The sequence below is a fragment of the Equus caballus genome, chromosome 12 (genome assembly GCF_041296265.1).
Source record: "Equus caballus isolate H_3958 breed thoroughbred chromosome 12, TB-T2T, whole genome shotgun sequence".
Taxonomy (NCBI): Eukaryota; Metazoa; Chordata; class Mammalia; order Perissodactyla; family Equidae; genus Equus; species Equus caballus.
The window spans coordinates 36,778,628-36,795,393 of NC_091695.1; the positions used below are offsets into that span (position 1 = coordinate 36,778,628).

The 16,766-nt window shown below is 39.9% G+C and overlaps 1 protein-coding gene across 1 annotated transcript; it reads right to left on the bottom strand.

Annotated features, from left to right (window-relative positions):
• Positions 1-3,218: 3,218 nt before the first annotated feature.
• Positions 3,219-15,056, bottom strand: TCN1 (transcobalamin 1). Its single transcript, XM_005598191.4, has 9 exons — positions 14,894-15,056; positions 12,398-12,577; positions 11,399-11,539; positions 10,142-10,297; positions 8,733-8,914; positions 6,418-6,607; positions 4,932-5,112; positions 3,611-3,729; positions 3,219-3,446 (listed from the first exon to the last, which is right to left on the bottom strand). The coding sequence occupies exons 1-9, from the start codon at positions 14,970-14,972 to the stop codon at positions 3,385-3,387; spliced, it is 1,290 nt and encodes a 429-aa protein (XP_005598248.2). The 5' UTR covers positions 14,973-15,056; the 3' UTR covers positions 3,219-3,384.
• Positions 15,057-16,766: the final 1,710 nt, after the last annotated feature.

The following is a 16,766-nucleotide window of genomic DNA, read 5'->3' on the forward strand; positions in this document are numbered from 1 at the left end:
CCCCATGTTCCTACCTCCTGGTATTCATGCTCTTGTGTAATCTCCTTCTCTAGATTGTATGTTGACCTGGCTTCTAATGAATATAATACAGCAAGGGTGATGGGATGAGGTTACAGAAGACCAGCTTCTCTCTTGCTTGCACTTTTTCTCTGGCTCTTCTCGCTCCTTGCTCTGAGAAAGGCAGTGGCCGTGTTCTCAGCTGCCTTGTGGAGAAGCCCATGTGGGGAAGAACTGTAAGCAGCCTCCAGCCAACAGCCAGGGAGGGGGCGTCCTGCCAACAACCACGTGAAGGGGCAGCTCCATTCCCCAGTCGTGTTTTGAGATGAAGGCAGCCCCAACCAACATCTTGATTGATGCCTTGTGAGAGACGCTGAGCCAGAGGACCCAGCTAAGCCATCCCTGGATTCCTGACCCACAGAAACTGAGATAATAAAGGTTGTTGTTTTAAGCCATTAAGCTTTAGGGTGACTTGTTACACAGTATATAACTAATATATGGCGTATGGTGGCAGATGAGACCAGAAAGATAGTTTGGGTCTCCATGGTGGAGGTCCCTGCATGCTTTATAAAGGAGTAGTAGGCAGAATAATAGCTCCCCAAGATGTCCACCTAATTCTCGGACCTGTGAATATGTTAGGTTACATGGTAAAGGTAATAAAGTTGCACCATGGAATTAAGATTGCTAATAAATGGATTTTAAAATAGGAGGATTGTCCTGGATTAGCTCAGTGGGCCCAATGTAATCATAGAGGTCCTTATAAGTGGAAGAGGCGGGCGGTAGAGGTCGAGTCAGAGAAGGAGATGTGACAATGAAAGTAGAGGTCAGGATGATACAATTACTTGCTTTGAAGATGGAGGGGGCCACGAGCCTGGGAATGCAGGCATCTTCTAGAAGCTGGAAAAGATGAGGAAATGGATTCTCCCCCAGAACCTCTAGAAGGAACACAGTCCTTTCAACACCTTGATTTTAGCCCAGTGAGACCCATTTTGGACTTCTGACCTCCAGAACTGTATGATGAAAAATTTGTATTAAGCTAATAAATTTGTGATAATTTGTTACAGCAGCAATAAGGATCTAATACAGGATTAGGAACTCAGCATAGCACTGACCTTGGTCCAGAGCCTGCTCATGACCATCCTGAGATGATTCACACCTGGTGTGCCTGTTTTTTAAACATGCGCTTCCTTGTAAATTACCACTTACAGCCATGGTTGCTGCAAGACTGATTCTGACACAATTGTTTCAATTAGCAAATAACTTGCAGAACAGGAACCACATAAGCCATACATTACTTAATTCATATATTTTGACAATTCTTGGCTAACCATTGACTGGGCTTCTTTTTTTGTTTTTTTTCTTCCTGTGCCTAATTTTTCGCTTTCAAAGTGCCCAGACTCTCTCTGGACATTTGTGCTGATTATTCTTCGCTGTGGCAGCAGGTGGAAGTTTCTCCTCTCAAGTTCAGCCTTGGTTCTGGAATAGTCTCAAGCCTTAGGGGCTTCTCGTAAGGCAAGTGTGACCAGAGCTGTGTTTCACTGGCCAATGTTAGTGGAAAGCTGAGGGACTGTTCCGTTAGCCATCATGTCTATGTCTGAGATGAAAGGCGTTTCTATCAGACAGCAAGGTTGCTACATTCTACTTAAAGACCACTGGCTGGGAGAAACTCAGCTGTCTCTGTTAAAAATGGAGGCTTGTAGCGGTAGAGGGAGGTGTTAGAAAACATAGCGGCTTAAAGTGAGACCTGATATTTGATCCAATCAGAAGAATTTATTATAACTGCAAAGGAAATGACTTTTTAATTCTGTGACTGAGTGTTATTTGATGCCATGTCAGTACACCAGTTAGAATAATCTCCTAAATCACATTTGGGAAAATAGGTCTAATGCAAATTGAGTGCTTTACTGGTGTTAGCTGAATATTATTGAAGGTGAACTAGAATCATTAAGAGAGAGTCAGGGATCTCAAAGGGACCTATTCCAACTTTGTTAGATTGAGATTCCACTTCACTGCTGAATTTCAGGGTCAATGCTGTTCTGTTATTTTGATATATTTGTGTTCATGTTTTTTTGCTTGGGCTTCCTTATTTTTCCTTATGGACAAAACTGACCACGTGTACTGGTTTTCCCAGAACAGTCCTAGTTCTTAAGCTGTTTTTTTCAAATTTCATTATTAATAATGTTCACTTTCACTCTTGGTGTTGTGGTTGGACGCTAAACTTTACGGTCACACTCTTTATGATAAACAGTAGTGCCAATTCTAACAATCCATTGCGGTCTAGTTATGAGGGCATCAGTCACAGCCAGTTCATTAGGGCCAGGGGAGACTTGAACCTGAGAGTCAAGGATCGGTACCAGAAAGCAGCGTGGAGAAGGTGGTTCAAACTCTGACCATGAAGCAGGGCTGCTGGTGGAGGGGAGGAAGCTAAGATTATCATGAAGAAAACACAGGAGGAATGACGGAGACGCTTCTAAAATAACTAATTCTGCCTGAAGCCATCTTCCTTGTGGGGGTTGCTTTAAATGGCTTACTTTATGCTTTATCTGAAGCATCTTTTGCCCTTTGGCATCTTAAAGGCACTTCCGATTTCTGACTGTATGTGCATGTGGCTCAGGCACTCAGTATAAAGTGTACCCAGCTCATGCTGCTTAGACACGATTCAACTTTTTTTTTTTTTAAAACAATATGAATTCTGCCCAAATAAACATCAGATATGAATTTTTTGCATGTATTTTGATGGTATGAGTATCAGGGTTATTTTTATGGGGAAATAAAAGGAAAATAAATGTAGGAGAAGAAAAATGGGACTCAAGCAAGATGGCTGGAGGAGATGATACCACTCCTGAAACTTTATGGACTGACTTTTTATGTATAAGCCTCACATTTCTCTCTCTTTCCAGAGCAATATTTTTCTTTCTACTCACTGTCTGCGTGAGGCCAACATGTCCACTTAGTTCCTCCCTTGCCTCTGGGTCTCAGAGAGCTCAGTCTCCCTAGAAACTTTCTACGTGGTCTCATTGGTTGCTGCTGCAACGTTAGACCTAGAACCTTGTCTCCATTTTCCCCAGTTGCCCAAGGTCACCCACGTGGTTATTGGGGGAACCTTGAGTAGAACTCAGCTTAGTAGACATGAGGTTTATGTCTTTCACTTCACTTCTTCCTGAGGTGGTCTTCTCGCTAATAATAATTCCCTTTTGTAATGAAATGATTAGAACATGCTCTTTTTGTATAGTTGTTGATATTTTATTGAACATGTAAAGAGAGAAGGGGAGGTTATTGATTCTCCTATTAGGATTGAGATAAACGAAAAGGAAGGCACGAGGCCAATTTTCAGATGGAATTTCCACTGCAAAAGGATTAGATACAGCTGAGGAAGCTTCGATTTTATTAGTATGTGCTCCAACGAACTTCCAGATTTTCTCCATCATGAACAACATAACTACCAACTCCTGGAAAGGAAGAACGAGAGGTGGGTCAAAGATCACCGAATCACCAAATCCTAGATATCACTCTCCCAACTCCTTGGCACGTTCCCCACAAAAGCTCATACGCTCACATCTGAAAGCTTTGGGCATCTTCACTCTGTGGGGCTTTTTGGTGTACTCTCCCTTACCTTGGCTCAATGGTTTGCCCTCACTCAGAAGTTGCCAGTAGGTTCTGTCATTGTTGTTGGCCTTTAGGCCCTGAACAGAGGTGATGTAGGGGCCCCATGAGCTCTCCTCCACTGTGAAACTGTGGGGACAGTGAACAGGTTACAGAAACTTAGAATTTTCAAAGGCAATCCTCTATGGGCATTTCTCAAACTTCAATGTACCTAAGAATCACTTGAACATATTACCAAAAAAATGCAGATTTCCTGGTCCTATCCTAGATACTTTGATTCCATAGGTCTGGGCTGGGACCAGGAATCTGCACATTTTATTAACACTCTGGGTGGTTCTGATGAGGCAGTCCACCGTCCACGCTAAATTAGAGAAACGATGCCCATGGTTTCTGCCCCCGCCTCCCTCCATAGCAGACACTTCTCAGTCAACAACTTCTAATCTTCTATCCCAAGATGGTTGAAGACTCTAAAGCAGTAGAAGAAAATGTTCACTTCGTGTCCTAGAGGCATCATAAGTTAGTAGCTTTCTCTTAGGAAAAAGGAATAGGAAAGAATAATTAATATTTCATGTGTTTATTAAAAGGTGACGTGGTCAATGTCTCTTTCACATTCTTTAGTAACATTACCTTCCTGGGAGCACTTGAGAGCAGTCTTTATAGTACATTTATATCACACACACACATACACACACACACACATTTTCACATATATGATTTTTTCTAACATCTTACATCGTAGGATTAGACACAATAAACAATTATCAATTAGGTTTAAGGAGCTAAATAAACCATATTTTTCGGAGGCAAAGTCAATTTTAATATTTGACTGCTCTAGGCCAGAGAACCTTAATCTAGGGTTCCATGGATCTCCTGAAAGGGTGTGGGGGGGATGCATGGAGAGGCTTCCAGGTATTTTTGAAACCTCTGATTTAAATGCCAAGTTTGTGTATATGTTCATTTTTCTGGGCTGAGCATCCCACTCATCTGATTTTCAAAGGGGTCAGTGATTCAAAAATAGTTAAGAACCACTGTTCTAGACACAAACTGTCAATACAAGAGAATCTATTTATTGAAATAGCTTTACTGACAGAAGAGAGATTCCTGGGACTTATTCACCCATTGAGTGAATATTAATTTAGTACCTACTATGTGCTAGAAGATGAACAGTCTCACCTCCTTTATTTAACCCCTGCCACGAGAAGTAGATGGATAGCAAAAGTCCTGATTAAGAAGTGTTTTAAATGTCCTTCGTATTCAGGTGCAGATATAGTCTTACTGAGTCATTCAGAGTCACACCAAATACCTTAACCTTAGGTTATACCCTGACATACCGAAATATAGTTTCATTTTTTTCCCGAGCTGCTTCCATCACATTTAGGAAGACAGAACCATTTAGCACGGCGACGTTGGTGGAATATGTTCTATTGATTTTCACAGAGTAATGGACTAAGATATTTGAGGGTGAGTTAGTATATCTCTCAGATGTAGGCTTAGGAGTGGGACTGTTGAAATCTGGCAGAGACAGAAAAGCAAAGAAGAATTATTATTCAGAATAATACAAATGATGTTACAGTTTGCACACCTATACACCCCCTATCCGAGGACTCCTTTCCTTTATGCAGAGGAGGATTTGCTACAAGGAGAAAGTATCATCCATCAAAGGGCAGATCTCTTATATGACTAAAGCAGAAATTAAAACCAGAGACTTACCGGCTTGTGAATGCTCCTGTCCAGCTCAACTCCCAGCCGTTTAAGCAATTCTGTTGCCCCATTTCCCATTTCTCACAGAGGCTCCTTTTTGGCTTTGGCACAGCATACAATAATGATTCCCTTTTTTTTTTTTTGCCTTTTTATTTCTTAACATTTATTGAAAACATATTAAGTGCTAGGCACTGTACTAATCATTATCTGTGGATTATCTCATCTGGTCCTTACAAGAATCTAAGTTAGATACTGTAATCATTCACATTTCTTACATTAGGGAACTGATGTTTAGAGGCTAAACATTTTGTCCAAGGTCTGTAAACCTGTAAGTGGCTGAACCAGGAAATGAAGGAGATAGAAGGAATAGCTCCTTTCCTTATACCTTCTTGCAAAATCAGTTGTTGGAATAAATGAGTTGTGCTGCAATTTTCTTATAATACTGCCATATTCCTTCCACACTGATGTCTTATATCCCTGAGGGATCACTCATTGAGCATAATGGAAAGTCAAAGACACTATGCTTTGTTTAGGGTGGGAATTATGCTCAGAACATCTGTGTCCAGCAATCAGAAAACCTCCCATTGGAGATAGACATCATTTACTCAAGCCTACCTTGTTTATCAATGTTTGAACCAAGAACACCATCTACTACCCTGTTAAGAACAAATCCTCAGGGGGCCGGCTCCGTGGCCAAGTGGTTAAGTTCGCACGCTCAGCTGCAGTGGCCCAGGGTTCGGATCCTGGGTGCGGACATGGCACTGCTCGTCAGGCCATGTTGAGGCGGCGTCCCATATCCCACAACTAGAAGGACCTGCAACTAAGATATACAACTATGTACTGGGGGGGGGGGGGGGCGGTTGGGAAATAAAGCAGAAAAAAAAAAAAAAAAAGGTTGGCAACAATTGTTAGCCCAGGTGACAATCCTTAAAAAAAAAAAAGAACAAATCCTCAGGTAGTTATAGTCTTTGATGACCTACGGAGGGCTGAGTTCTGTCTGGGAACTGATATGCTTTAGAGGTTTATATGGTCACTTTTGGTCCCTAAGACACCTAAATCTCACACGCTTTGGGCATTATGCTGAAAGGCAGAACAGTTTGCTCTTTAGTGTTATACCTGGATCACTGACACAGGGAGAATCTTTGTTAATATCCAAGTAGGTCTTTCCCACCAGGGCAGGTAAGATCTGGGCTGCAGCAATTGGAATACTGAATGCTCCTTGAGAAATTTCTTTGAACACTGTGTCCAGAGTTTGTTGGCAATTCCATTCATTTTTGTTGTAATATTCTGATGAGACAAAGAGAGCCTAATGAGAGAGAGAGAATGAATGAGAGAAACTTCAAATAAGGGGAAAGCCTACATCTAAGTAATTCAGTAAATACTTATTGAGCATTGACTACATATAAGGCACCTTAGACCACTAAGATACCTTTCCTTTCATCAAGAAATGTATAAACTAGTTTGGGTGGGCAAATTTCTTAATAACACAAACTATAACAGCTCCAATGAGAATAGACTTTCTCTACTGTATTCACTCGTGTCTACAATACTGGAACAACACTGTCATATGGAAGGTACTCAAGAAATATCATTAACAGACAAACTATTATAAAAGGAGCCCCTAAGATGAATGCTATAAGAGAAGCATCTAGTGGCATGGACTTTCAAAAGAAGAAAAGCTCTAAACACTATGTGAGGCTGAGGAAAGGCTTGGTGGAGAAGGTGCACTTGATAATATGATGGCATTTCAGGAGGTGATATAAGGAGAGGAGCACTATACCTAGAGGGAACAGCATGACCAAAGGTGCTAAAGTAGGAATGGCCAGGGTATGGCCTGGCCATGATGAGAGTATCTGTATTTTAGCAAAATGCCCAGAGGATTTCTCCTGGCCTGGGAGGACTGGTGTCCAGGGAGCACTCAGGACAACGTGGAAGAGCAGGCTGGAAAAGAGGTTGGTTGACGGTTGAATTTCAGTGAGGTGTCTGACATTGTTTGCTTGACAATGGGGAGTCTAATGGGTTCTTGAACAGAAACTATCCAGGCAGCAGATGTAAACTGGATTGAAAGGGCAGAATTATGGGGTAGGAAAAGTTAGGAAGGTACTAGAGTGAGCCAGGCAAGGACTAAAATAGGCTGGACTTGAACATATTGCTCTGTAGTTTCCCAGGAAAGAACAATCTCCACTTTTCATCTTTTCTCAAAGATTCTTAAAGTTACCCAAGTAGTTAACAAGCATTTGCAGTATACTTAAAAAAATTAAACTTATTACATCTCTTAGAAACTGTCTTTCGGGTGAGAAGCTCCCAAGCCTGCTGTGAATTAATATCACCTGTAGGCTTTTAAACAAGACCAAGGCCTATGCTCCACCCGTAAATTTCTGTATTAACTGGCTAGTGTGGGGCCTAAACATTAGTGTTTTCTAAAATCTTCTCCGGATGATTAAATGTGCAGCCAGAATGGCAAATGACTGTTTTATAGTAGGTTCAAACTTAGCAAAGCTGACAACATGAACAGTTACAACAAGACAAACAACATTATGCTTGACCCCTGCTTGCATCACCAGCTTCATCTTGTAATTTTTCCCAAGGAGCCTATGCTGATGATGCCAAACACCTTGACTTTCCTAAAATATATAGTGTTCTTTTGTGCCTTTGCTCTGTGTCCTTGCTGTCCTTTCTCCCTTTGAAGGTCCTCTCACCCGGAGTCAGCCTGGCAAACCCCTGTTCCTACTAAAAAATCAGTAAAAATTTTTTTCTGTAGACCTTGACCTCTTCTTGTGTCTATTAGAGTTGAGTAAATCAGAGAGTAAATGCGTGAATAAAGTCCCAGGCTTCAAGGAACATACGCACGACAGTGCAGGTCCTGAGTGTGAGTTTTGAAACCACCTGTTTAGGTCTCATCTCCGTCTGCATCAATTTCTGGCTTTGTAATATTAGGCAAGTTACCAATACTCCATGACTTATGTTCTTATTCTAGGAAATGCAGGTAGCGACTCTTTCCTCATTGAGTAGTTGTGTGCATTAATGAGTTAATGTCAATACATACTAGCTGCTGTTATTGCCACTACCACTTATTACTTCCACAACAGTAATCTAATTTGGGAGGTAAGATGAAAGCACAAAACAGTGCTATATGGTAAAGTGTGAAATTGCATGTGATAGAACAACAAGGTAGGTTGAAGCAGGCTCTAGAATTTCCTGAAGAAATTGTACTCAGGAAAAACTTCATAGAAGCATTGGATATGGCAAGGTAAAGATTGAAGGTGAGGAGAATACATTTCATGCAGGGGAGGGGAATCACATGAGTAAAATCACAGTTAGTCCAGGAAACAGAATGGACAATAAGATCTTAGGAGGCCAATAAGAAAGGATAAAGATACTGCTTTCTTCCGTGACTCCCTTCTCTGTCTCCTGTTTATCCTCTGACTTACCTGCATAGCTTCTCCTGTACTAAATTTGTTTCCAATGAGACCATTTTCTTTTTTCTCAGACAGAATCTTTTTTACTAGTGACTTTTTATGCTTTTTGATATGATTTAAATACTCTCCATCTGTTTCAATCTGCCCTTTCCTCTCCACACAGGTCAGAGCCAGGACAGCCATTGCACCAATATCTGTCGAGAAAAAACATTAGTCATAGGGTGACCAATCATTCCAATTTGTCCTAGACTGAGTGGTTTCCTGGTATGTGGGAATTTCTGTGCTAAAAGAGGAACAGATCTGGGCAAGCTGGGATGGTTGGTCATCAGATATAGCAATCATCTCTCCAGCACTAACTGCTCAAATATTTCAAGATTCCTTTTTTAGGTTGAGTAGCCATGTACCTTGTACTCAATAACTCACATCGTGGTTGTAGAAACATATGGACTTGTAGGTGCACATACATGGACAATCTTCTACTTTTACTTCTTGGTTGTTTGATTTTCTCATTTTTTTCATCTTTCAGCCATGTTGTCAAAGGAATTGAGAAAACTCAGGATGATACACCAAACAAAATATGTCTTTGTTAGGTTTTAAGGTTTCTATTAGACTGATTAGAAAATAGCACTTAAGAGAATTTCCCTTAAGAACTTCCCTTGGAAGAAGGAAGGATAAGATCTATTTTTTTTCTGGCTCATTACTTGGTTCCCCTCGTGTTCCTAGGCATGGTGCTTCCCATCTCTCACAGAAAAAGGAGTATGATAAACTTCACATTTTCCTTACTATCCAGAGATACTGAATGGTGATTTTCTTTGAGCTTCTTGAAGAAAGATGAGCTTGCGTATCTGGATTAATACTAGCTGTCTAGAAGGGACTTCTTTTTTGGATGTGTAAGCTGGCACACTGGAATATTTCTACTCCTTCTCCATTGTGAATACACACTTTGTTGATCAAAATATTGGGCCTTGTCACTGCAGAGGTTGTGTCGTTCAAGTAAAACCACACATACAAATGGTCTCAATAAATTAGAGAAAGAGGAAGGGTTAAGATAAGTGAATTCCACTGAATTTCCTTTCTCTAATATTTATATTTCCTAAAATGTCTTATATGAAGATTTCCATGATCCATCCTCATTTTAAGATGGGAAAATTAAAATCAAGTGTTAATATCCATTGAATATATAACTCAAAGAAGAGGTGAGGTAGGAACCAGGTCTTTCTACCATACTACACATCTAGGAAAAGGCTTAAATGCCACCCAATATCCATTCTTTTCAAAAAGAAAATTCTCTTCTGAGGAGACTAGGGTAAAGAGGATATAAAAAAAAGAAATCTAAGTATTTGTTGGTAGAAAAACTGAAGGGGCAAGACCAACTGGTAACCGTGGCTTCTATACCAAAGGAATTGGGTTTAATGACTCACCTACTGAGAACTGACCACTAAAATAATAGTTTTTATTTTCAGGATTGAAGAGTTCAGCAACTTGGCGGATTGAGTAGTTTCCATTGAACAGACACAAGGCCAAAACATCCAGGCTCAGCTGGTAGTAGTTGGTCAGTGGAGTGCAATTGTGTGCTCCTGGCAGAGAGAAAATGAATACCTTACATATGGAAGTGGTACTGGAGTAATACATTTTCAACCTCTTCCTACTTACTTTATTCCTATTTCTTAACATTGAAAGAGAGGTAAGTAATAGAGGGAGATTACTCATAGAATCAGCAAACCTGAGAAATTTAAAGACTCTTAAGGGCCACCAAATTCAACTCAACTCCTTTCATTTTATAACTGAGGAAACCCAGCACCAAAGAGGTTAAAATACTAGACCAATATTCAGATGGTTACAGAGTTAGCACTAGAACACAGACTTCCTACCTCCAAGCCTCTTGCACTTTCAATAGTAGTATGTTGAAACTATAAGTAGAAGCCTGGGTTGGAGGCCATCTCAAAGGAAGATAGTATTGGAGAGACTTAGTGAATAATAGGGCAAATACTGGATGGGAGTTGAAATAACAACAATGTTACCTCACTAGAAGCCATCATGGTCAATCTATTTTTCTCAGTGATAAAGTACTTTGGCCATCTTAGTTCTTATACAGTCATGCATCACTTAATCACAGGGATGCTTTCGGAGAAATGTGTTGTTAGGTGATCTTGTCATTGTGAAAACATTATAGAGTGTACTTACACAAACCTAGATGGCGTAGCCTACTACACACCTAGGCTTTATGGTACTAATTTTATGGGACTGTCGTCGTATATGTGGTTCGTCATTGACTGAAACTTTGTAATGCAGTGCCTAACTGCATTATTATTGCATGCTTTAGTACTTATGACATGGTGTCTTGCATTGTTCAGCTATTTCTGGTGTTATTCATTATTTGTCTAATACACAAGCTCCTGGAAGAATAGAGAACTGTGTCCTACATGTTTTTGTGTGTTTGTGTGTGTCCATTATCATTTGTAAAATAGTGCTTGACATAGGGTCAATGCTCAGTTGAACATATTTGAAAAGAATTTAAGATGCATGTTGAAAGAAGGAAGAAGGGAAAGTGATCTGCAAAGACATAGCAGGATGAATGGAATGAAGAGGAGAAGGAAAGAGTGGAGGGAAACTTCATACAGTTTTGAATCAGTTGAGAAGACATGATTGGCCAGGGTCTCTGAACAGTTGGTTCTCACCCATATTTTCAACTTCTGCTTGGAATTTTGTTTCCAGCTGGCTGACCAGATTGTTATCATATATAAATCTTTCATCAGGGTTTTGACATTCTCCCAAAGCCAATATAATCAAGGCAACTTGTCCTGAGGTTAAATCTGAGCCTGAAAAGAAAAGTATTCGAGTTTAATAACGTACATGCTTATGACTCTTTTGGTCTCTGTCGTCTTTGTGACTTATATTGCCTGCCACTTCTTTCTTCTGTTCCACTCTATACTAATATTTTATTGTTCCCTTCTTTATCTCCAAAGCAGAGCCTTTTCTAGCAGTACTGTATAAATGCAAGCTAGATCTTAGTCTCTTTCCCATGAAATCATGGATCTTTTTGGAATCATGCAATCCTTATAAAAATGAAAAAAGAAGAAAATAAATAATAAAGCCTTGTGATTTTCTCTCTTTGTGGGTGCCATCTCGTCAGGTTAGTAATAACTGACTTGTATGTTCTATGTCATAGAATATAAAAATTCTTGGGCTTCTCACAATTCTTCCAATAGTATTGTTAGTTAGGTAGGGGTGGCTGTATTTACCCCGTATATTAATTAGAAGTTGAGAGTCGGTATTGCCATGAAAGACTCAAGGTGGAGCCTGGACTCAAACCCATATCTCTATTGCCCTGTGGTTGCCTCTTTATTGTCAGCTTTCTTAGTTGTGGTCCACATCCCTGTCAGCTAGCTTATATAATATTAACAAATTAATAAATAAGACTCTATAATTTCTTTTGATTTTCTTTGGGACCTCTTGAAGGAAAACAGTTTTTAGGACCCAAAGAAGTAAGGCCTAGCTCTAGAGTAAGGGGCAGTGGATGGATGTTTTGAGGCACCTTTCTGTCACCCCAAGTTTTATGCAGCTGGAATAGATGTAACAAGGATACTTTGAACCCACAATTTTTAGGACTCACTGGAGATAATCTTTATAGATAGGAAAGTCTTTTCCTAAATCTTTCAGAGAACATGGGCACTCACTTCTGCTTTTCACATTCTCTTCGATTTGTTGGATCAGCCGTTGTTCTGTATCTTGTTTCTGGATCCCAACAAGTCTGAGGGACAACAGGACATTGGAAGCTTGGATTCCTCTGGTATATTTTGAACTGATCATTGTGCTTATCAGAGGTTGCAGACGGAAGTAGTTTTCTTTGCTTACCTCTGTTGCAGGGGAGGGAAGAGATAAGAAACACACACTCAGAAAATGTTAAGGTGAGGAACAGGGGTAATAGTAAAATATTTAGTAACAGACATGGCACAGAGATAGACCAATCCAGGTGTCACTGGCTATGTTTCAGGAACAACACAAAGGTGAGTCTGGAGCCCCTGCTATAACAGGTATGACTCCTTTACCACCCAGCATGGAAGTATTTCAATATTTTCACGACTGGTTCAACCTTACCATTGTGTACTGGCAGAATTTCAGTCCTGCCTAGAAGATCTAGTGTCATTCCCTAATTTTGAATATGAAGCCTAGAGAGAGTGTCCTTAAAGAAATTTCAGTAATCCCAGACTTAACTGAGACTAGAATACACGTTTTCTGACTCCCAGTCCGTAGCCCTTTCTACTTCCTGGATCCAGTTCTTTCCTTCTTCATCTTCTTCTAACTCAATTGGGCTAATACTGAAGGAGAGAAGGCAAAATTCTATGTTACGTTGGTGATTGACCCCAAAGCTGAATTGTATGATTGCCCAACTGGCCAGACATCAAGATCATTATTCAGCAGTATGCACCCTATGGAAAAGCCTCCAGTTTTAGTCTATAACATGTCCAAATCCCAGGGGAAAGGATAGAGGGAGTCACATTATTCTGTGGAAGTAAAAAGAGAATCCAGAGACCCCCCAAGAACTGGAAGAGAATAAGAGTAGTTAGTTACCACTTAAAACATACTTTGTCCATAATCCCACGAAAGTCCTACCCATCTCCAGATTATCTTATGGGTTAGTGGAATAGTCAGAAGAACATGAGCCCTGGGTTCAGCTTGACCTTGGCTGGATTCTGTGCTCCGTAACATATGACTGTGGGTAAGTTATGTAACTTTCCTGATCTTTGGTTTCCTCATTTGAAAATTGTGGATATTAGTACCTATTTCATAAATATTGCACAAGAAATCACTTACTAAAGTGTAAAATGCTGTACATATGATTACTTCTAGCTCAACTGGTGTTTCTATCACTATACTTAGAGAATCTAGGAAATGTGATTTACCTTGCCCACCTTTATTCACTTTAAGAGAGAAAGTCAAGAAAATCTGAATTGAGTGATTTTAGAAAGGTCATGGTTTTTTACAGGCACAATTGGACAATTGTGAGTTGTCCCTGAGATTTTTTGGAAGCATCCAGTTCAGCAGATTTTTTTGGCACCGAAACAGACATTTTAGTTCCTGGTCAACAACTCAAATTAGCTTCCTTGACCACTAACAACAAAGTTAATTATTTTGTACAATGAACTGGACTTCAAATACTCCATAGAGACCCCCTCTTATTAGGATCCAACAGAGGAAATGACATGCAGGAATAAAAATTAGAGTTGGCAGATTCTGTGTTTTAGCTTTATGAATACAAGTCTTTCTGCTGTGGTGTTGATCTCTTCTTGTAGGCTATGGAGTTCTAGGAAGATGTAGTCACAGATGGTACCACATAGTCATCTTTAGACTGGTTTGAAGCTTCATTCCAGGATAAAGACTTACAAAAGAGAAATCATGCACATGACAGCCACATCAGACTTCGAGAAATCACCTGCTTCAATACCCTTCCCCAATTATCTTCCACTTATGGATGAAGCTAAAAATATTCAGAAACATTGGATCATTCAGCTACTAAGGAATCAGACTAGACCTGAACTCAGTTTTTCTTTTCCATATTTAGTATTTTTCATAGAATCACACAATCTCTGGAGCCTACACCCAGAAGAGAGATGATGAAGCTTGTACCCATGTCCTGTGGGGAAAGTGGAAGGGAGGGAGATGTGTAGCTTGGAACATCTAAATGCGATAGTCACAAGACAGCAGTCTTCATTATTTGAAAGAGATTATCAGTGTAATTTTTTTCTGTGTAGTTACAAGTGGTAACCCAGAATATTCTGGGTTGTTCTGGGTTGAACTTCAGAATAATGGATTGCATCTCAAAATCAAAAGATAACTTTCCATGATCTTGAAAAATTCCTGGGATCATGAATTCTCTATCACTGAAAAGGAACAAGAATAGACATTTACTTGGTAAGGTTGCTGTAGTAGAGAGGATTTGAGCATAGGAAGAACAGTTAGTCAAGTTAACATTGAATCTATGATCCCTCTTAAAACAACACATTGTGGAACTTTCCTCACCATCTCCTGCCATCCTTTACATTACTAATAGAGTCTGACCACATATGGAACTGGAATAGGGTCTTTCCTTAGTTAACTCTACACAAAGTCCTCTGTCAGTAGCCTTCAGGAGACTATCACAGTACAGTAATTTTAGCTCAAAGCATACTCACCACAGATCTCACATAGTTGGCTTGGAATAAGAGAAAACAACAGAAGCCCCACTAGGCGCAGCTGGTGTGATTGTCTCATCTCTCCAACAATGTACTGGAATGGTGAGGGCTTGGCTGGCTTATGTATTAGGTGATGGACAGAGGGTAATAAGAGCTCCTCCTTTAACTGGCCTCAGCCTCTTTCACTCAAGCAAATATTGAGCAATATCAGGAGGTGTGGTCAAGTGTATTTGTCCAAGTAATGTAATAAGCCCGGAAGAAGACTTGAAAAGTATGGTCAGGGAGAATGAGGAAATAATTTTTCTTAGCAGCGTTATTCACAATAGCCAGGATATGAATTCAACCTAAGTGTCTGTCAACTGATGAATGGATAAACAAAATGTGGTATATACAACACGCTATTATTCAGCCACGAGAAAGAAGGAAATCCTGCCATTTGCAGTTACGTGGATGGACCTTGAGGGCATTATGCTAAATGAAATAAATCAGACAGAGAAAGACAAATACGGTATGATATTACTTATATATGGCATCTAAAAAAGTCAAACTGACAGAAGGAGATGGTAGAATGTTGGTTTCTAAGGGCTAGGGGAAATGGGGAAATGTTGGTCACAGGGTATAAACTTTTAGCTATAAGATCAATAAATTCTGGGGATCTACTGTACACCATAATGCCTATAGTTAATAATAATATACTATATACTTGACATTTGCTAAGAATAGATCCTAAGTGTTCTCTTCCCTGACACACAAAACAGTAATTATGTTGGGAGATGGATGTGTTAATTAGCTTGATTGTAGTAATCATTTCATAATATATACATATATAAAATCACATTGTTCACCTCAGATATACACAATTTTTATTTGTCAATCATATCTCAATAAAGTTGAGAAAAAAGAATTTATCAGCTTAGCTATGGACTTAATCATGACTTAATGACATACTATTTGCACTGTATCTCCCTACCTAGCACATTTTCTAGTCCACAGAAGGCATTCAGGAAATAACATTTTCAAAGTCTTTACAGAAAATCTTCTCTGTATAAGGTATCACAATAGAAGCTGGGGAATAACAAGATAAATAAAACAAAGACTCTAGGCCCAGGTTTCTTAAAAGTGACGCTCTTCTATCAACATTTTGCGTCAGCTAATTCTTTGTTCTGAGGGGCTATCCTGTGCATTGTAGGGAGTAAACATGCGTCCTTGGTCAGTAGCACTTCTCTCCCCAGTGATGACAATAAAATATCTCCAGACATTCCTACATGCTCCCTTGGGGGACAAAATTGCCATCCCTCAGTTGAGAACTGTTCTTCTAGTCTTCAGATAGTTTTAAGTTTTGTGTTGGGATAATGTCATACATATCTTACTTTTTCAACATGGTTTGGTCCCTGTGAGGTGTAGGAACCATGGTACTAGCCCTTTTTGACTGATCCTTACCCCACTCGTGTCCTCACTTCCATCCACAGTTACCTGACTTTGCAGGATTCATCTTTATAATCATTTTCTTGCATGTCCCCTCAATTCCTTAGTCTCTCTCTCTCCGATGCTTTATTGGCACAATGCTGGTTAAATCTCTCTCTCTGCCTGTTCTATGTCTGAACCCAGATAGCTTAATGAGGCTGAACAAAAACAACAAATTGTGCTGATTTGGCCTATCTTTAATTCATGCTCACTAACCTCTAGTGGACCCATAATGGTGTTGGGCAATTGTTGGTTCCCCAGGTGAAACTTGAAACTGGCTGTCATACACAGAGGGCGAGGAGAGACCAAGTCAGAGGATAAATTCCCCTTAAACACTATTATTGCTATCACAGCCAACTGCAGAAGCTAACTGACCTTCAAAAATCTCGCCTTCAACTGGCACATCTTC